The following is a 22,541-nucleotide window of genomic DNA, read 5'->3' as shown; positions in this document are numbered from 1 at the left end:
ACTGAAAATTGCCGACGTCGACTGCTGAAGTTCCGTGCGAGCCACGGTCAGGAATTGTGCTCGATATATCCGCGATTTGGCCTGATTCGCCATCCCATTTCATAGCGGATTGGTACCGTGAATAATCGCGCACTTCCTGCCGCGTCCCAGGAAAATCGCGTGAACTTAATCGGTTACGTAATGCAGCCGTCGCGTCGCGGAGGACTTTCTCAGATTTCCGCGAATAATATCCGAACTTATATGTTTGGGACTGTGACGAATTGCAATTTAACTCGATGCGATATTCAGGTGCCGGGAGATCGACGAGCGCGAGATGTGAATGGAGCCTGCATGCACGCGGCGCGTATGTCGCCGAGATGTTACATTATTTATTAGCCACTTGGCATGCGCCATGCTGAATGCCTTTGGCAGTACGCAATCCCCCTCGTTAATATTATTCGTTCGATATAACAATCGTGTGCTATTTATAATGAACTGTCATACGTATCGTCGAAGATACAGCGTGTAATTGAGCCACAAAAGTGGCCTAATTGCGAAGATTCGATGTCCTATAAAGCGTTAATGGTTTCACAAGTTAATAACGTTAATAAGGAAATTGGGCCACTTTTGCGGCAAGTGCATCAATTAAGCCTTTGAAACTTCCTTCAGTTGCTTCAAAGCCGTCTCATTTGTTACAATATCGATTGTTAATCCCTGAGGATGCATTTATTTTCGTTATTTTTGCTGACAGTTATTGAGATTTTACTCTACTTCTTAAATTAAATTTCACTGATTTAATTTAAAGCATTTTTATATCTGCGATTATACATAATCACAGAAAAGGATACGATACTTTTACTCTTTTATGTATTATAAAATAAGATTGATATATGGGCAATCATAATTATTATTGGAAGAATATTTTATTTTTAAATGGAAAAGTTCTTAAATCTAGAATAAAATAATTTTATTCTATTAATTCGTTTATACAGATTTATAACAGATTAGACAAGGGAGATTTACGAATCTCCTAATAATCTTGATTTAATAATATAATATATTCAGAAAAAAATTTCTTAGAGTAAAAAAATTGTTTTAATCAAAGAATATTTTTTAAACCAGAACAATAAAATTATTCTTTACGTTTTTGTCAGTACTTTCTCTGAATTAAAAAATTATTTGTTTAAATTAAGTAATTTGAACAAATAATTTATTTACTTTTAAAAATGACTAATAACGTTATTTCTTGAAATCAAATAATTTTTTTTTAACACTATTTTTATTTCAACTTAAAAAAAGAAGTTAAATGATTTTATTAATTTAAACATAACTTTTCCCTGGGTGTAAATTGATCTGAAGGTTTTTTTTCTAATAAAACATGAAAGTCCTCAAGGAGCTCGCTTCGTGGATACCAAAAATACCTCGCCCTACGTAAAGATTCATGAGAACTCACTTTACAAGTACATACGCGAAGACTGCTGGGTTTTCTACGGATGCATCCATTATAATGCATCGCATGCGATTCTTACAAAGTGCTCAACTGCGTAACGGTTAATCATTATGATTTGTAACATCGAGCAAAATTTTATTCCAAGAATACAAATAATTTGAAATTTATATGTATTATTCTTGTTTTAAGACAATAAGTCCATCTTATTTAATTTTTATATAATGCTTCAAACAATTTTGACATTCTTACAATCAAGTGAAACGCTCGATACAATTTTTTAAAAGGTTCAACATAATCATTTTTAGATCTGTATTTCAGCAAAATTGTTTTTTCCGTCTAGACCTCATATCAGTATTGCTTTATTTTTATATCGTATAAGGTTGCAATGACATTAACTACATCAAGATATTTTTAGTCTTGTCATTTAGTCTTGCCATATTAAATCCTTTCTGAGAGGGCCTTTGAGCTAACCTGGGAGATTAATTAGCGCAGTTAGCATCAGCGCCGAGATATTACAATTTCATTTTTAATTAATTAAATTAATTCGCGGTGTCACATTGACGCGAGCCAGGCATTGTGAATTTCTATCGCGAGCTCTGTTCGCCTCACGTTCGCGGATATTTATAACACCCAAAGTGGCAATTCTTTTGTCCAATAACGGATCTTTAATAAGAACAACATAGATACGGTGATTCAGCGAGCTTCTCAGCGGGCCCTTGATGACACGCGACGGAATGCCATGACCGTTCCGCGGGATTATTCTGGGAAAGCCGCGAGCGTTTCAGTCGTGACGCACATGTTCACTGGTTTGATTTTATTCCGCATAAAGTCAAGTCGCGATCTTTACCACTAACGACGCCGCTTCTCCCTTCGTATCCCGGCCAAGGCAGGAGCGAATCGGGTCATCGTAAGGTCGTTCACCCCGCGTCGTTCCTTTGGTTCCCGCCCCGTTAATTTCGATCTCCGAAAACGCGCAGTTACCCTCTACACTAAAGCAATCACATTTTTTTTATTTCTCTCCGAGTTATGTAACACCGTAAATACTTATCTAATTGGATAACCTTCGGATATTTGATTTGTTCACGTCTTTCCACAAAGTCGGATTAATTTCATTCGTGCGCGCGCGCGCGCGAGAAGCGCGACGTGCAGAAATTTTTTTAAATTCTACATATTTATGATGCAGAAAATTGTTAATTTGACTAAATTTTTCAACTCAATTAAATTTCCTCAGTTTAAGTATTTATGTATTTAAGTTAAATATATTATGTATTTAAATCAAGAACATAAACAACTGAAAAAATTTAATCGAGTTATAAATTTAGTCGGGTTAACACTTTTTCTCAGTGTGCAGTTAAAATAAGAAGAATGTATATATATATATATATATATATATATATATATATATATATATATAGTTTTCGTAGCGGTAATATACGGAAAAAAATAATTTTATTGCAGCATCTAAAATTTTAGCTACATACAGATTAGAAAATAATTTTGTTGGGCCATCAAAATAATTATACAGGATGCCGTAACAATCCGATACAATTTTTTAAATGGTTCAACATAATTATTTTCGGAATTGTATTCCAGTAAAATTGTTTTTTCCGTAGAAATGTACTTAAAGTTCCAAGCTACCAATTATTATAAATTATTTCAAAGTCTCTTAAGAATTAAACAGTACGAAGCAGTAATAAAAATAACTAGAGTTCTTTCGAATTGCAGCAATTACACGTGTGTAAAATCAAATTAAAAAATTTATTTCGCCATTGTTATGTCAAAGACAATGAGGACAATCGCGAGACTGGAATCAATATCACGTCGACGTGACAGTCGATGTGACTATTGAAATCTGAGCAGCGACTCTCATGAAATCTCGTTAGCGGACTGCAGTTCGCGGCTTCGGGGAGAACGGGAGAATGGAGAGTGTGTAGCCGGGAGAACTGGGTCATCGTAAGGGCGTTTACCCGCTTCACACCTCCGCGATTCTTTCCCCGCTAGTAAAAAGGCCGCTGCCTGCCGCGGCAGGGAATCGTTTTGAAGAATACAATCGCCGTGTAACGGCGATTCCGCCGATTGTGATTTCCTACGTCGCTTGCAACCGCGCGATTTTAGCTCCCCAAGACTCAACCCATGACGGTGAACGATAAACGTTAGAACAGCCAAGTGGCATTGAAGCGACTGGGAGTAATCGCAAAGTGGCTGTTAAACTTGCTATCGCACGTTTCGTTGATTTTTTTTTTAATGGTTTTCGAGCCGATAGACGGAGGAGCCTTCTTAGAAACGTTCCGGCTGGAAGATTCGCGTAAATCAAATTATTGTGAGCCAATTTGTCCGCAGTTAATGCGTCCGTACAGCGTAACGATTTTGTTCAGTATCTTAAAATCTTTATTGAATAATAAATAAGGATTATTGTTCTCGCGGAGTAAACGGTGGCGTTCTCATAATGCAGTTGTTATTTATATTTTTGTGATGTCTTGTGATCCTTGAATGTCCCTGCACTGTAAAAAATAAAATGTTAATTTAACTTGCACTTTTGTATGTTCCAGAAAGTCCACTTTAAATTTTAAGTTAAAATAACTCAAAAGTCAAGTTAAAATAATTTATTTTAACTTAATAGTTTAAAATAAGAATTATTTTAACTTAACTTTTGAGTTATTTTAATCTAAAATTTAAAGTGGACTTTTTGGGACTTTTTATTTTTTACTGTGTGGATCCTGGAAAAACTTTAGAATTTTAGGTTTGATTGAAATTTTTTATTTCAAAAAAATCGAATTTGTGATTCATTTTGTTCACAATGCGCGTGCCCGGTATGTAGGAAGCAATTGCAATAAAAAAGAAGACCAAGCGAAAGAGTTACGTGATATTGAAGAGTCAAAGAAACGCGATAAATTTATGAAAGAATAAAAAAATAAGAAAAAAGTAATTCTAAATGAAGCTTTAAAAGCGAGTACGAACATTGAAAATTAGATTGACAATTTAATGAAACGGCAATAAATTTATAATTAATGTTATTAATGAAAATTAATCGATCTGGAGAAGCAAGGATTTTTATCCTGAAATATCCTGGAAATATCTTTGAATTGGCTAGCCAGATATCCCTAGACACCATGATTTCTCACGCTTGTATGCGTATTGGAAATGTCTTCTGTAATTAACATGTTAATTTCACTGATCCAATATAAAGCACCGTTACTAATGTCACCCACAGTCGCATTGTCTTTACGACAGATGAGAATCGGATAATTCAAAGGACATCGAAAGCACAGGCACTTACTCTCTCATTCTGCTCTAAATAGACTAAATGCTGTATTATTGACGTATTATCGTATTAAAGGTCTAATGATCTTGAGAGGCGATGTCTCAGAGTGATTTGGAGTGATAAATTGTGGCATTCGAAGCGAGAGGGAATTCGATTGCGAGCAGCTCGGGATGGAGACTCCGTGATTAAAGGGATGAAGTCGTGGAATTGTACCGACTGAATATTATTTATACCGACTGAATATAATTACCGATTTGCGAACATCAATATTGTATGCGTGTAGATGTACAAATTTTCAAGCATACTGATCTTTCATATTAAGTGTTCAGACTAAAATTTAAGAACTCATCGTTGTTTTATTATGTAATCCATACTTTAGATTATTTTTGTTTTGCGCAAAATTTTTGTACGAAGCAAATATTAGCACACGTTGACAGCAGTAGACTCTATATTAGATTAAGAATGTGCAAAACAGATCTAAATTTTTTAATTTTTTTTTGTTCTCGGCATAAAATCGACCAGCCTGAGTCACATATGTGCCTATACTTTAATCGTGCAAAGGATTTTTAAATCTGTAAATACAATTAGGAAAACAGCGTTGTGAACAAAATCGCGTTTGATCGGTAAAACAGGAGAACTCTATAGCATCCCTTTAAAAATTCAAAAAACGTAGGGTATCACTCGTCCTTTTCCCTTCACCCTATGCAGGTATTCTTGACGTGTGTATACGCCGCGGACACCGGCGCCACGGTGACTCCGGCGGAAAATCAATAATTCTGTGTGCGCCTGTGTGCCTGTGTACGTGTGCGCGCCGTGTTCATCTTACCTTCGGCGTTGCGACGAGACGGTGCGGTGGTTCGCTATATCGGATCTTTTGCGGCGGAGAAGGCGCAGCGAACCGGGCACAAAAGCGCGATTTAAACCGCGCGATTAGATGACGAATCAACGGCAAAATACACGATTCCGAAGCGTATATCTCGTCTTAGGCTGACCTAAAGATAGACCGCCGAAGAGGTCGACGTCACGCTTATCTGTCCGCGATTTCGCTAGTCGCGACATTTTGTGTAGATGTTCTTTGTAAACTCCATGATTTCGAAATGGAGATGATGATATGCATCTTAAAATGGATATAGATTCGGAAGCTGGCGAGAGAATATAATTATAAATAGCTAAACGTTGTGGATGATTTTCCATTTTCGTGATATACAAGCATTATGTTGTCTACAACGTTGATAAATGAATATTTAGTAAGGCAATTGATCTCTCCACAAGAAGGAATCAAAAATATATGGGTGATGATTAGCGGTCTAATTCATCTTTAAGGAGTGCCTTAGGAAACGAAAAGCCGAAGCGTTATCATTTGAGAGATAATGTAGAGGCCACATATCCGTTATCGAGAGAATTGAGAAAAACTTTCCGTTTGTATAATGAGAGAAAGCTTCCATGCTAGTCGAATGTACGTATTTAAACAACAGGATCCTGCTTCCATGAGGCATCCGAGGTAGAGTGTGGGGACTCGCGGTGCATATAGAGACCGGCTGTTCTCGTTCCGGTGCACAATGAGCTTCTTGTTTTCCAGTTTCGCTTCTTACTTTACCATACTTCATCGAGCCCAACAGAAAAGCTCTTCGTGATAGCGCATACACGCTAAACGAAATTGTTGGAAAAAAAACCGCTATTAATCTTTGCACCTCCTTTTTTTCAATGATACATGGTACTACTTCGAAAGAGAATTCTTTCAGAAAAAGAAAGTACTTCTATAATGTCCGAATTGTTAAAAATATTATTGCTACCACAACTGTTGACTATTAATCTTACGTACAATTGAGAGTCGCTACAGCACGTAAACATTTATATTTTTGAAATTTAGCGAATAAGAATGTTTTATTTTATTATTTCAACCAGAAATTGTTTCTCAAGCGTGTGTGTACACATCTAGTTTACAGTGTTGTTTCATACATTTTAATTGATTAATTTTTAATAATTTAATTTTTGATAAATATTTTAATTAGAATTAATTATTTATTTGTATTATTAATAAAACAAATTTTTATTTTATATTATGTTTAATTCATGTTCGTATATAAATTCTTTCTGAAAAAGGAGGTTTCGGTCCCACTGCTTTTCTCATCGACAGGAGTGTTAGAAAGTGCCGTCAGTAAACTTAACCTTCCTTGACTATCGTGTCATTCACTTTGTGATTCATTTCACCCCGCCCACTGAATACGAAGGCATTAATCTGTATGTACGTTTTCCCACTACGCCGACCATTAAGTATGACGGCACTCGCGTAATTGCTCTTAATTCAACGTAAGTGACTGTCCAGACATTTAAGAATGCCATTCATGCCCGCGTACTCCAGGCTTTCGACGTCGTTCGAGCAGAACACTTCGATCTTGTTGCGAAGTGATCGATCTGTCGTTTTACATCAATATTGTTGATGACTTGAGAGAGGATTAGTGCAAAAACGCCGTCTACATCTCATACACAGAAAAGATTTCTGGATTCAATACTATTACTCTTCTATCACGTTTATAAAATTTACGTCCAAGAGTTTGTGATCTTTGAACGTCCCAATCTAGTGTCTTCCCTTTTCCCAATGAATAAATAGTAAATAATTGAAATTTTTAATATTTACAAAACTATTAAAATATATTTAGAGACAAGAACAAATAATTAAAAAAAGTAAAACATGAGTAAAACAATTAAGACCTAAAAACCGATAGGTAAACGCACCACTGTTTACGTATCACAAGATTGATATAGAGACTATCACAATTATTATTGGGAAGGGAATATTTTATTTTTAAATGGTCAACTTCTTAAAGCGCTAGAATAAAATGATCTGTTCCATTAATTTTTTTAAGGCAGACTTAGATTAGGCATTGAAAATTTGTGGCGAATCTTATAATATTCTTCTTAATTTGATAATAGATAGATTTGAAGAATTATTTTTTTAAATAAAATATTACGAAGCTTTACAAACGAAGGTTGCTTCGTAAATAAAATACTTGTATCAAAAGGCAAAGGCTCATAAAGACTCGTTTTACGTGTAGTCAGAGACTACTGGGTTTTCCGTGGATGCGTTAATTATAATGCATCGTATGTGTTAATTATAACGCATTTTACGAGAAAATGCTTATTCGTACGACCCTGTATCGGTGGTATCCCTGCGTAACGATTAATCATGAGGAGTCGCAACATCGAGCAAATTTTTATTCTACATCTCAAAATATATATTTTATATATATTTTACTCCTGTCTTATTAAGACAATAAATCAATCTTATTTAATTTGATAGGAGAGAATAGAAATAGAAATTATAGACCTCATCTTGATCCCCCATAGTCCAACTTTTTTTTTCACGGCTTTCCAGTCTAACTGCGTCATTGGTGCCTAACGGTACTTTTGAAAACGTTTTTGGATTTTAAAGAATCTGAAAAACTTTTGGTATACTTTTCCAACATTCCAAAATACGATTTCATAATTGCCTTGAAACGTTTTTTATTTTTTTTTGTTTATCCAAATTTGAGGCAGAATAATTCAAAATTGAAAATTTGCCTGGGTCTTTGAATTCCCGGTTAAAGAACGCAGAGCTAATAATGCTTCATTTTTTTAGGTTTCAATAAGATTACGACAAAAATATTTTTAATCTTGTTATTAGAAATTCTTTATGAAAAGGTACACCATTTGTCTCTTCTTCCTTTCCTTCTTCAAATATAATTCGTCAGATGTAAATTCGTGACAGCAAGCGATGTAATGTTTTATCGGCGTCTTTATGCGCAACGATAAGCCTTGAGGACGCATGCTGATCGAAAACGTCAACCAGCACAGTTACATAATGGATAATAAAAATTGCAACACGTAGTATAAAAATGTATATGATTATAAGTCGTGTGATCTTTTGTTTGTTTTACACTTGTTCGTGTGACAGTTTTGTGAACAGTGCGTCTTTAATTCTAGTAGGGTGACGTAATCGTGTTTGCGTCCGATGCGTTTTACTATGAAGCTACTCTTCTCAGTTCGTCATTTTCATTATTAGACACTTATACGATATACTTTGGTTTTCCTTGAGCTCCTCGCGCGCGCGAACGTCTGCGACATGCCGCGTTACCTGTGACATTTGGTCCGTTATAGAAATAAAAGTGTAAAGCCAGTATGTCGCTCGCTCGTGCAGCTGCGAATGCAATTGTCCGCCGTGTTATTAATCAGTAAACATCGTTTACGGACGTCGTAAATTAGACAACGCTGTGTTAATCAGGCGTCATCCTTTATTATACCGTCCCGTTTTAATGTTGAATCATAGTGTTGCCGATGCTGTACCTTGCGAGTTTACGAAGAGAACGCGATTACGTAATTTATTGATTACATTAATTATTGTTTATACGCAAAGAATCCGTTTTTTTTGCCGATATATTCTTATTTCTTCTTTTACATCAAATATATCATAATGCGAAAGGGGATGTAGGAAATATTTTTTCATCGGATTTCTTCAATTGCAGATCTAGAAAATAATTTCCTCCTTTTGTCACAAAAATTTGACATGCGATAACTTTTAATCGCATAATTTTCTATACTGAAGAGAACATTCAAAATTATGCGAACAGTAAGAATAAAAATTACAATTTATAATAGAAATGCAAATGCAGTTATAAATCATTTAATTTTTATATCTACTGTTCATTATTTCATGTACTTTTTCTATATAAGTTAGATTATTATTTAATAAATATATTTATCACATTAGCATAAATCATTTTCAGACTTCAAAATTACTTTGCTTTTTTCAACGATGTAAAGAGATACCAGATAGGGCAAAGTAATCGATTTTATTTTCTTTGAATTAAAAAATTATTTGTTTAAGTCAAACAAATAATTTATTTACTTTAAAAAAGGCTAATAACATCATTTCTTGAAATCAAACAAATTTTTATTCCCTTCAAAGATATTTTCACTTTAACTTAAAAAAAGACCAACTTAGAAAATATCAAGATTTTATGGATATCTAAATAATATATCTTATTTTCAAGACATTTTTAAGATATTTGTCATATAAGATGTTTTTTTAGAATTCTAAAAGATATCTTCAAAGCATCTTCAAAGCATCTTCAACAGATATCTGAAATGATATCTCAGAATGTTGCGTAAGACAATTTTTAGCTCGCTAAAAGCTGCTTTTTCGCAGCTTTAAAAGAAATACAAGTCATTTCAAGACATGACAAGATATCTTATAGAAATCTGAAAGATAACTTTTTGCTTATGTTATAATTTCGTCCATTTAAACATAACTTTTCGTTGGATGTTGGCACGTGCTCCGAGTCTTGTATGCAAGCGCGACGTCGTCCGTCCGTGTCGCAGACGTGTCGAACGTTACGCCAATGCCGGCGAACGTCTACCTTCCCGTTAAGTCACCATTCTACGGGGGCCCGGTGCGACGCGACGCCGTTGCCGACGATGTGTATTTCGCGTGTGTGACATCATTCGCGTGATGTAATCGTCGTGGTGAGCGAGGCGGCCGCGTCTCCCACGCGGAGGCGGGCGCGCGGTAATGCTATCTATTAAATGAACTCACGTATACCTAGAGACGTGTACTCTACGGGCGTTAACCGAACGTTGCCACCTTTATATCCGGTGACTCCGATGGGCAGTCTACTCCGGAGCGATTAGAGCGATGCAATTAGCTGGCGGAAGGGACGACTCGAGGAGCACGAGCGCATATAAAAAAAAATGGGAAGAAAAACGAAGATGAGCTCTCGCTGGGAACGCTGGGATTGCTAGGAATTGCGACACGGCACGTTCTTCATCGATGTTTTTATGCCACGACGAACGCATAGAATTTTAAATGAAAGTCTCGCGGTAAACGGTACGATCGAAAGGGGCGACGTGATTCTCGTTGTAAAAATAAACGAGAAATGTGGAAATACGGTTGTAGTCACTCGGTTATCGCGGGGATACCTTGTATATAACGCGACTTATGGGTGTTGATCTAGAGAAATATGCCTTATTAACTGCTCCAACAATAGACCTGACACGGAGAATCTGATTTATTACGCGAATTAATCTATATAAAACGTGCAACTGAAATTTATTTATTGCAGCGCTTCTCGGAGCCGATTTATCAGTATTTACTTTCAGATATTAAAGATACAATTTTTATGACGTGAAAAACAAACACCCCACGTTGTCGCGATCGAGCTGTAACGCTTCGAGCGTGGAAGAGAAGAAATGTACACAAGATACTTCGATTAGCCGGACGCGTTGAAGAAAAAGAAGACAGGCCTGAGAGACCTACACATTGCGCGTGGGCGTGTGCGATCATGCACTATTATCGAATAGGGTTGCGTTAATCTCTTTCGAAGTCCCTGCTATTTACTCAATTATTAATCGTTAGACCCGTCGTGCAACAAGATAAGATTACTGTGCAATTCTTATCTGTGCGCGAAGATTGACTGACTGTGACAACGCGCTGACCGTAGAGCTCGCCCAAGACACGTTCCGTTGCTTACCGCGTGGGTAGCAAAAGGAAGAAATTCTTATGATTATTATTACGTCCCCGTTTGCATTTTATGCGTGGTACCGCGTTTCCTAGATGCGCAGTTGAAAGTTTTACATATTCAGCGCTGAGAATATTTTCTGCATCACAAATTGTAACGTGCGCTGCAAAGGACACGGCAGAAGCAAAATACAGGGCGATTATTAATGAATGTCCTTACTTTTTACCATAGGAGCATGATTTACCGACGGATATATATTTCTAACATATTATTATATTAGAAATTACAAATGCGTGTTCCTATGGTAAAAAGTGAAGATATTCATTAATAATTACCCTGGCGTTGAGCACTTAACGTTTTCAATCAAAGACCTGGAAAATAAAGTATTATGCATGAAATGGATGGGAACATTATTCTATTTATAAATTGTGTCATCGATTGTTGCTTACGTGTCTTATATAACGGAAATAAAACATATTTTTTTATACATATTACCAGTGTTGTGCATAGATAACTTAAAATTATTTAGATAGAAGATTACATATTATTTTGTCTAGAATTTTAAAATAATATCGCTGTTTGAGTAAAATAAACAATCTTTACATTGCGTTGTTGGTTTCTGATCTGTGATCAGAATCTGTTATTATTTCGAAAAATTTTGTTAAAGTAAATGATAACTTGAAGGTTGAGGATGGTACTTTATATTCGTTGTCCACATTGAATTAAATAATTTGAAAAAGATGATAAATTTTTTTTTTATCAAAGATGCAAATGTTATACATTTTAATTTAAATAAAATTAAAATTAAGTTATTTTTTTTATCTAGAAAATTTTATATAAATAACGGCAAACACTGTATATTACGATAAGAAAAAAGAAAAAAAAACAAATTAATTTCACATAAATTTCTCTGATCCCTCAATGTTAATAAATTTATGATATTGTTTTTAGGTACACCCTTTTTAAGGGTTCGGCAGAAGTGAGCTGTTGGTCTGATTGACAAAATGACGACCGACATCTCGGTAGTGCGCGGGGGTTGGGACCCCACGCTACAACAAGAGATTGTCGACGAGTACGAATACGACGGGGGAAACTCGAGTTCGAGACTTTTCGAACGGTCACGCATCAAGGCACTAGCTGGTACGAAACTTATTTTTTTTTACTCGTTTTATTTATATATTTTTTTATTATTTCGTGTCTTTTACAATTATTTTTTTTTATAAAAGACGCTAATGTAATTTGTTTTCATTAATTTTGTAAGGAATGCTTAAAGCTCGGCTTTATAACACCAGTCTGTAATAATAATGAATGGCGATACTGAGGCATTGTGAATTGTCTTTAGAAAATTCTACTTGAGATTATCAACCCACCACATCCTTTTGCTAATCATTTTAAGAATTTGATAACTTCTTGAGTTTCTATATAACAGTTGCTTTTCAGACTGGATTGAAAGTGGTCGGATGTATAGCTATCGTTAAATATATATTGAATATTAAATCATGTTACAGAATTTTAAACTTATTAAGAGCATAATTAAATAAATTAGAATAATGTTGATCATTAGTGCAAATGAGAATATAATAAATATTAGAATCAAAGATTGTTAATTTTGAGAATGAATTATGATAAAGTTGTGTTTGATCTTCGAGGTAAAGAAACTCTGTGTTATTTAAAGCTTATTATTAATTTTATTTGTTATCGAATAATGACGCAGTAGAATAATTTATAACAGCTACATTTAAAGTCGATTTTAAAATTAGCACGCGTCGATATTCCTTAATGATTCACTGAGGTCACTTTCTAAGGTATGATCTTTTCCCTCAGGTGAGCGTGAATTAGTGCAAAAGAAGACCTTCCAGAAATGGGTCAACTCCCACTTAGTCCGATGTTCGTGCCGAATCGGCGATCTGTACGTCGATCTACGAGACGGCAAGATGCTGATAAGGCTGTTAGAGATCTTGTCGGGTGAGCGTCTGCCGCGCCCTACCAAGGGCAAGATGCGCATTCATTGCCTGGAGAACGTTGAGAAGGCGCTGCAATTCTTGCGCGAGCAGAGGGTACACCTGGAGAACATGGGATCCCACGACATCGTCGACGGAAATCCGCGTCTGAGCTTGGGTCTCATTTGGACTATAATTCTGCGATTCCAGATTCAGGACATCACAATCGAAGAGACAGATAATCAGGAGACCAAGTCCGCCAAGGACGCGTTATTATTATGGTGTCAAATGAAGACTGCGGGTTATCACAACGTGAACGTAAGAAATTTCACGACATCGTGGCGGGACGGTTTGGCGTTCAATGCGATCATACACAAACACCGTCCAGATTTGATTCAGTTCGACAAGCTTTCCAAGTCGAACGCGATCTACAACCTTAACAATGCCTTCAACGTCGCGGAGGACAAACTCGGCCTCACGAAGCTACTGGATGCCGAGGATATCTTTGTCGATCATCCGGACGAAAAGTCCATCATAACATACGTCGTCACGTATTATCACTATTTCTCAAAGATGAAACAGGAGACCGTGCAAGGTAAGAGAATCGGCAAAGTAGTCGGTATCGCGATGGAGAATGACCGTATGATAAACGAGTACGAGAGTCTTACTAGCGATCTGCTGCGCTGGATCGAGGCTACGATAGAGGCGCTTGGTGATCGCAGATTTGCCAATTCCCTGGTAGGCGTCCAATCACAACTTTCGCAATTTTCAAATTATCGCACGGTAGAAAAACCGCCCAAGTTCGTAGAAAAAGGTAATCTTGAAGTATTGTTGTTTACTTTACAATCGAAGATGCGCGCAAATAATCAGAAACCCTATACGCCCAAAGAGGGTAAAATGATATCCGATATCAATAAGGCATGGGAGAGACTAGAGAAAGCTGAACATGAACGGGAATTGGCTCTGCGCGAAGAACTGATTCGACAAGAGAAATTGGAGCAGTTAGCAGCTAGATTTAACCGAAAGGCTAGCATGCGCGAGACATGGTTGTCGGAAAATCAGCGATTGGTATCGCAGGATAACTTTGGCTTTGATCTCGCTGCCGTGGAAGCCGCTGCGAAGAAACACGAAGCTATAGAGACTGACATCTTTGCCTATGAAGAACGTGTGCAAGCCGTCATGGCAGTCTCGCACGAGCTCGAGATGGAGAAGTATCATGACATCGAGCGCATTAACGCTCGTAAGGACAATGTATTGCGACTTTGGAACTATCTTCTGGAATTACTGCGCGCCAGGCGGATGCGTCTGGAACTCTCTTTGCAGCTGCAGCAAAACTTCCAGGAGATGTTGTATATATTGGACAGTATGGAGGAGATCAAGTTGCGACTATTGACAGACGATTACGGCAAACATTTAATGGGCGTGGAGGATCTGTTGCAAAAGCACTCTCTCGTCGAAGCAGATATCAATGTGCTCGGCGAAAGAGTCAAGGCCGTTGTTCAGCAGAGCCAGAGATTCCTAGAGCAGGGAGAAGGCTATCGACCATGCGATCCGGCCATCATCGTCGAACGCGTGCAACAATTAGAGAACGCGTACTCCGAGTTGGTGCGGTTAGCGATCGAGCGTCGTACCAGGCTCGAGGAATCTCGGAAGCTCTGGCAATTTTATTGGGATATGGCCGACGAGGAGAATTGGATAAAGGAGAAAGAACAGATCGTATCCACGGGCGACATCGGTCACGATTTGACCACCATTAATCTGTTATTGTCCAAACACAAAGCATTGGAGAACGAGATACAGTCGCATGAGCCGCAATTTATGTCCGTCGCAGCGGTCGGCGACGAATTAGTTCGGCAACAACATTTCGGCTCCGACCGTATTCAGGAGAGACTTCAGGAGATTCTCGCTATGTGGAATCATCTACTGGATCTCGCGGCTTTCAGAAGACAACGGCTTGTAGAGGCTGTTGACTATCACCAGCTTTTCGCAGATGCGGACGACATAGACATCTGGATGTTGGACACTTTACGACTTGTCTCGTCGGAGGATGTTGGTAGAGACGAGGCAAATGTGCAATCGTTGTTGAAGAAACACAAGGACGTAACGGATGAGCTTAAGAATTATGCCACGACTATCGACCAGCTTCATCAGCAGGCGTCCACATTGGGCGAGCAGGATGCCAAATCACCGGAAGTTTTGGAGAGACTGACTTCGATAGATAACAGATACAAGGAGCTCCTCGAGCTTGCCAAGTTGCGTAAACAGAGACTGCTCGATGCGCTCTCGTTGTACAAAGTATTCAGCGAGACCGACGGAGTCGAACAATGGATCGGCGAGAAGAACAGAATGTTGGATACGATGGTGCCTGCCAAGGATATCGAAGATGTCGAGATCATGAAACATCGCTATAACGGCTTTGAGAAAGAGATGAATGCGAACGCATCCCGCGTTGCTGTGGTTAATCAACTGGCCAGACAGTTGTTGCATGTTGAACACCCGAACTCGGAACAGATAGTCGCGCGACAAAACGAGCTGAACCAGAAATGGGCCGAGCTGCGCGAGAAGGCGGAGGGCAAGCGCGAAGAACTGAACTCCGCACATGGCGTGCAGACATTCCACATCGAATGTCGCGAAACCGTGTCTTGGATCGAGGATAAAAAGCGAATCCTGCAGCAGACTGACAATTTGGAGATGGATTTGACTGGTGTGATGACACTGCAGCGTAGATTGAGCGGCATGGAGCGCGATTTAGCAGCCATTCAGGCCAAATTAGACGCTCTAGAGAAAGAGGCGGAAGTCATACAGAAAGAACATCCAGAGGAGGCTGCAGTGATACGCGAGAGAATTGCGCAGATTCATTTGATTTGGGAACAATTGACGCAGATGCTGAAAGAGCGCGATGCTAAGCTCGAGGAGGCCGGAGATCTACATCGGTTCTTGCGCGACCTCGATCACTTCCAAACGTGGCTCACGAAAACACAGACCGATGTTGCCAGCGAAGACACGCCAACCAGTCTTGCCGATGCCGAGAAGCTGCTCACTCAGCATCAGAACATCAAGGAGGAGATCGACAATTACACCGACGATTATCAGAAGATGATGGAGTACGGCGAACGGCTGACGGCGGAAGCCGGCGATGGCGACACACAATACATGTTCTTACGCGAGAGATTGAACGCACTAAAGATGGGCTGGGAAGAATTGCATCAGATGTGGGTAAATCGTCAGAATTTACTATCCAACTCCCTGAATCTACAAGTATTCGATCGAGACGCGCGTCAAGCGGAGGTGCTTCTATCGCAACAGGAACATATTCTTGCCAAGGACGAAACGCCGACGAACTTCGAGCAAGCAGAGCACATGATCAAGCGACACGAGGCCTTCATGACCACCATGGACGCCAACGACGAGAAAATCAATTCGGTCGTGCAATTTGCCGGGCGTTTGGTCGATGAGGGACACTTTGCAGCTGATAAGGTTAAGAAGAAGGCCGAGAACATCAATGATCGTCGGCGAATTAATCGCGAGAAGGCCAATCAACTTATGGAGAAACTCAAGGATCAGCTTCAGCTGCAGATGTTCCTGCAAGATTGTGAAGAACTTGGTGAATGGGTACAAGAGAAACATATCACTGCTCAGGATGAGACATACAGAAGCGCGAAGACTATTCATAGCAAGTGGACTCGTCATCAAGCATTCGAAGCAGAAATCGCCAGCAATAAAGACCGCCTGCAGCAATTGCAGCAAGCCGCAGACGAATTGATTCAACAGAAACCAGATTTGACCGAGATTATTAAACCGAAGGTAACCGAATTGGCGGAACAATTTGTCGATCTGGAAACTACTACTCACGATAAGGGCGAGCGATTGTTCGATTCAAATCGCGAGGTGTTGATACACCAAACCTGTGATGATATCGATTCTTGGATGAATGAGCTAGAGAAACAGATAGAGAGCACCGATACCGGTTCCGATCTGGCATCCGTAAATATATTGATGCAGAAACAACAGATGATCGAGACTCAAATGGCGGTGAAAGCGAAACAGGTTACCGAGCTAGATAAACAGGCGGAACACTTGCAACGCACAGTACCCGATGACAAGATGGAGGAGATCAAATGCAAAAAAGAGAAAGTTGCCCAAAGATTTGCCCAGCTCAAGGCACCGCTCGTTGATCGTCAACGGCAGCTCGAGAAAAAGAAAGAGGCTTTTCAATTCCGACGCGATGTCGAGGATGAGAAGTTATGGATCGCTGAGAAGATGCCGCAGGCAACTAGCAACGAGTATGGAAACTCGCTATTTAACGTTCATATGCTAAAAAAGAAGAATCAATCATTGCGCACGGAAATTGAGAATCACGAGCCTAGGATCAATTTGGTGTGTAATAACGGGCAGAAACTGATTAACGAGGGACATGAAGATAGTCCCGAATTCCAGAAATTGATATCCGAATTAACGGAGAAGTGGCGCGAGTTGAAGGACGCAGTCGATGATAGAAACAAGCATCTGCTGCAAAATGAGAAAGCGCAGCAATACTTCTTTGACGCTACTGAGGCTGAGTCATGGATGAGCGAGCAAGAACTGTATATGATGGTCGAGGATCGTGGAAAGGACGAGATTTCTGCTCAGAATCTGATGAAGAAACATGAGTCGCTTGAACATGCGGTTGAAGATTACGCGGAAACGATTCGTCAGCTAGGAGAGACTGCTAGGCAGCTAATAAACGATCAACATCCGTTGGCCGATCAAATTGCCGTGAAACAGTCGCAGGTGGACAAATTGTATGCCGGTCTCAAGGATTTGGCGGGCGAACGACGCGCCAAACTGGACGAGGCACTCCAGTTGTTCATGCTGAACAGAGAAGTCGACGACCTCGAACAATGGATCCAGGAGAGAGAATTGGTCGCCGGTAGTCACGAGTTGGGCCAAGATTACGATCACGTGACATTGCTGTGGGAGAGATTCAAGGAGTTCGCGCGCGACACCGAGGCGATCGGTTCCGAACGAGTGGAGGCGGTGAATGGCATTGCCGATTCTCTTATCGCCACCGGACATTCCGACGCAGCGACGATTGCCGAGTGGAAGGACGGCTTAAACGAGGTCTGGCAGGATCTGTTGGAATTGATCGAGACGCGCACGCAAATGCTGGTGGCCAGTCGCGAGTTGCATAAATTCTTCCACGATTGCAAGGACGTTCTCGGCAGAATTCTGGAGAAACAAAACGCCATGTCCGACGAATTGGGTCGCGACGCCGGCTCGGTGTCCGCCCTCCAACGTAAACACGGCAACTTCATTCAGGACTTGTCCACGTTACAGAATCAGGTGACGCAGATCGAGGAGGAATCCGCCAAATTGCAGGCGAGCTACGCGGGCGATAAGGCGCGGGAGATCACGAATCGCGAAGCCGAGGTTGTAGCGGCGTGGAACAACTTGCAATCGTTATGCGAGGGCAGACGAACTAAATTGGAGGACACCGGTGATCTCTTCCGATTCTTCAATATGGTTAGAACTCTGATGATCTGGATGGACGATGTTGTACGCCAAATGAACACGTCCGAGAAACCGCGTGACGTCGCCGGGGTCGAATTATTGATGAACAATCATCAGAGTTTGAAGGCGGAGATTGATGCCAGAGAGGATAATCTTATGGCGTGCATTAATCTCGGAAAAGACCTGTTAGCTAGAAATCATTATGCAAGCGCGCAGATAAAGGAGAAACTGGCAGCATTGACCGATCACAGGAACGCACTGTTACACCGATGGGAGGAACGTTGGGAGAACCTGCAACTCAGTAAGTTATACTTCCTAAAAATGCATTTTGATTTTGTATGAATATATTGTATAATATTTACTTATTTTGTTATAGTTTTGGAAGTTTATCAATTTGCTCGAGATGCTGCAGTTGCTGAAGCATGGTTAATTGCTCAAGAGCCATATCTTATGAGCCAAGAGCTTGGTGTAAGTAATCGCCTTAAAGTGCAAATTTAAATTTTTAATCGAATCTTTAAAAAAAAAAAATTATGATTTTTTGCAGCATACTATCGACGAAGTCGAGAATTTAATCAAGAAACACGAGGCTTTCGAAAAATCGGCAGCTGCACAAGAAGAAAGGTTTAGTGCCTTGCACCGACTTACTACTGTAAGTAGTTCCACGGAAAATATTACTAGATAATATTATAATAGAAAACGTAAGACAGTGAAATATTTTTGTTTAAAAATGCGGATAAATTTTTCACATTAATGTATATTTTTCAGTCTTCTTCATATTATAAGTTAATGTAATTTATAATTTGCAGATTACGATTAGTAATAATTATCTTCTTATTACAGTTCGAATTGAAAGAATTGAAACGACGAGAGCAAGAAAGGGAGGAAGAGGAAAGACGCAAGAAGGAGGAAGCGGCAGCAGCGGAAGCCGCGCGTTTGGCAAAGGCGACGCCTGTTACTAGTCCAGATGAACCACCTAGCGAAAGGTATAATGCGTGAATATTTTGTCGCAATCTATTGTCACAATATTATATATTGTGATATTGTAAATGATTTTTCCTTATTTCAGAGCCGAAACTGACGGGACTGGAGAACGCGGAGAAGACGAGGGACACGGTAATATAATTACACATAATGGATATGTTTTGGGTTTTACTAATCGAAACTGTGACAACTTTTTCTCGGTACTTATCCGCGTCTTCTAATTCTATTTACGGTTTTGCACTCTGTGTTAGAAAATGCTGATATAGAATAACCGGTGTATAACACATACGCATTATTTAGAACTTAACGTCGAGTGCTTTTTTCTAATAGAATTGTATTTTCGTGTTTGTATAATTGACTTGGCGTGGTAATGATTGCGATTGGTAGTAATATTGTAAATCGAAAGAGAGAAAAAGCGGGACGGAAGTAACATTTCATTTTTTCTGTTATGACTAATAATCGCGATGCAGCGTGAAATCTTGCTTCTGACGTAAAATTCAACTCTGACGACTTAGTATTATGAATACGGTTTGTTTGGATAAGCATGTGACATCGCTAACAGCACGTTTATTTTTGCCTTTTCCCACCCACGCCGAAACTTATTCCGATCCCGTATCAAATCCGTCGTCCACGTCATCTCATTTTACCCACCCGAAATGCACCCTAATGCGGCACGGAATGCACGAACCACAAGCAGCACATCGCAAGGCTTCACGTACACCACAGCCTCAAGACAAGCCCAAGGAAGGTGAGTGTTACGCGCGATAGATATGAAATTGGTGAAAGCGTGAGAATAGACTTCTGTACATTGAGTAAATTTTTCGAATTTCTCCGCAAATCTTTCGAAACTAGTTTTTTCGAAGTTTCGAGTGAATCATGTTCTGTATATAGGTTCCCATAATTTCATAAACTGGTGATGGATGGATGATCAAGTTACGTCTTCGTAGCAGTATTTAATGATAGCTTTGCTCTTCAGATTTCACGTTAGCGTTAAGTCACATACGTCGCATTAATCTTACATCTTCCAGCATACTCGTAGCCACGTCGCACCTATCGCTCTCGCCCGCATAAATCACTGTTTGCTTCTATTAACTTTTTCTAGCAGGTGATGGCCCCGTTATTCTGCCCGACGTGCTCTGCCCTTCTGTCGCCTGACATCGATCATGTCACGAAAAAAATAATTTATCGAGCATTTTAGACATGCACACGTATGACATTACGTATAACAACTTGAGATGATGAAGTATCAAGCAAAATTCTAATTGTAGTCACAATTTCCTTACTAATCTGTTGCAAACCATTTCATTCATCTGGTAGGTACACGTTTGTTAACTATACTATACTTCATTCTCACCTACCGCACGATTGTGTTGAAATATAATGCCTTATTGGAAGGTAAGCACATTCACGAAATTGTCTCATTTATCATTTAAATCTATAAAAGCATGAAATTGGATTCTGTCGTTTGTATACATGCCATACAACATTTATTACTCGAATATTCGGCCGGTCATACCATTATGAAGAATCATTGCACTCGTGATTAATGTCGAGTTACGCTTTCATGCTATTAATCGTAGAAATCGAGTAGCAATTGGTATAACCGTGACGAATACATACAATACATTTAACAATGTATTATCCAAGTAATACATAGCATGATTTTGTGATTGGTGTGGTGTAGTGCATGCACAAAGACCTAGACAGCTGGCTTTTCGGGAAGGAGATGGAACTCAGCCTGTCACGCCAACATCTGTGAAAACTCCGACGCATGGTAGCCGCACGCCGACAAGTAAGTGTTCGCAAATACTCATCTCAAGCTATATGTGTGTCGAAAGGTCACTTATTAATATCTCTCGTCATTCAGTTGCCACGATATTATTGTGAGCGTTTGTTCAAGATCAATTCAGATTTTGAACGATCATTCACTTTGATGTAAACCGCGAAAAAGATTACATTTATCATGATTGAGGAATCCCAGATACAGGAATGTAAATAACAAATGATCAAGATTAAGTCGTGCTGAAATAGTCTGGTTCTTCTCCGAAAGCATTGTTCATCGGCAGTAATCCGTAAGGACACACGTTCTTGCCATGTTTATCTACGAAACAGCAAACCTTCACAACTCGTAATACTTCGTCCACCGATCGCGATAGATCGTCGTCGTTTATCGTCACGTGGCGTATAATCTGCTGTCTGTCTATAACGAACAGGGCTCTGTACGCGTATCCTTGCTCCTCGTCCAATACGCCGTAGTCCCGTGTTATCTGATGATTCTTGTCAGAAAGCAGTGGAATCTTCATCTCGCCCAAGCCTCCCTGTTTCCGCGGGGTCGTCACCCACGCGAAGTGCGAGAATTTGGAATCCGTTGAGACTGCTACTACCTCCGTGCCTGGCGTAAAAAGTAAAAATTAATGAGATGTAAGAGGAAACGTTAAAAATTCGAAACAAAGCACACATATAATTTAATATAAAATAATTCTCTGTGTTTATTGTAAACGTTTATTTGACGAATCGTTCTTTTTTTGCAAGAGTATTCTTCAACAACTTTGTTGCTGAAAAATCGTATTTTATAACACTGGTAATGGGAGAAGGAAAATTTTAACTTCGTACCAAGAGCTCGGAACTCGGCGATACGGTCGCTAAATTGGATAAGTTCGGTGGGACATACAAACGAGAAGTTGTACGGGTAGAAGAGAAGTACCAGGTATTTCCCCGCGAAATCCTGTGATGACAGATCCTGCATCTTCAGATCGATTATCGCGACGGCCGACCAGGGTGGCGCGGGTCGTGAGATCGCTGGTATTAATTGCACCAGCGGTGGGCGCGGCTTTTCTGACCTTTCTACACAACAAGAGTTCATTCCGAACGTATTCTTTTACACTCGAACATACTGATACATTAGTCCCTCATGATCAGATATTGTACGCTTCAAGCCGCAAATC

General features: G+C 39.5%; 1 protein-coding gene across 7 annotated transcripts in view; it reads left to right on the top strand.

Annotated features, from left to right (window-relative positions):
• The window catches only part of LOC105207953 (spectrin beta chain), a 43,948-nt gene that overhangs the window by 14,114 nt on the left and 7,293 nt on the right, over positions 1–22,541 (top strand). For 2 of the 7 annotated variants that reach the window (XM_011177643.3, XM_011177645.3), the window contains exons 2-8: positions 12,137–12,325; positions 13,010–18,916; positions 18,992–19,083; positions 19,160–19,264; positions 19,456–19,598; positions 19,682–19,728; positions 20,294–20,344. In XM_011177643.3, the coding sequence (XP_011175945.1) occupies positions 12,190–12,325; positions 13,010–18,916; positions 18,992–19,083; positions 19,160–19,264; positions 19,456–19,598; positions 19,682–19,728; positions 20,294–20,344 (6,481 nt within the window). In that variant the 5' untranslated portion in view covers positions 12,137–12,189. Of the gene's footprint in view, positions 1–12,136; positions 12,326–13,009; positions 18,917–18,991; positions 19,084–19,159; positions 19,265–19,455; positions 19,599–19,681; positions 19,797–20,293; positions 20,345–21,280; positions 21,389–22,541 lie in introns of all 7 variants that reach the window. The other 5 variants (XM_011177646.3, XM_011177644.3, XM_011177640.3 and 2 more) reach the window with 4 other exon arrangements.

The sequence above is a fragment of the Solenopsis invicta genome, chromosome 8 (assembly GCF_016802725.1).
Source record: "Solenopsis invicta isolate M01_SB chromosome 8, UNIL_Sinv_3.0, whole genome shotgun sequence".
NCBI classification, from domain to species: Eukaryota; Metazoa; Arthropoda; class Insecta; order Hymenoptera; family Formicidae; genus Solenopsis; species Solenopsis invicta.
Note: the sequence above shows the minus strand (reverse complement) of the source record. Positions and strands in the feature narration are given on the sequence as shown.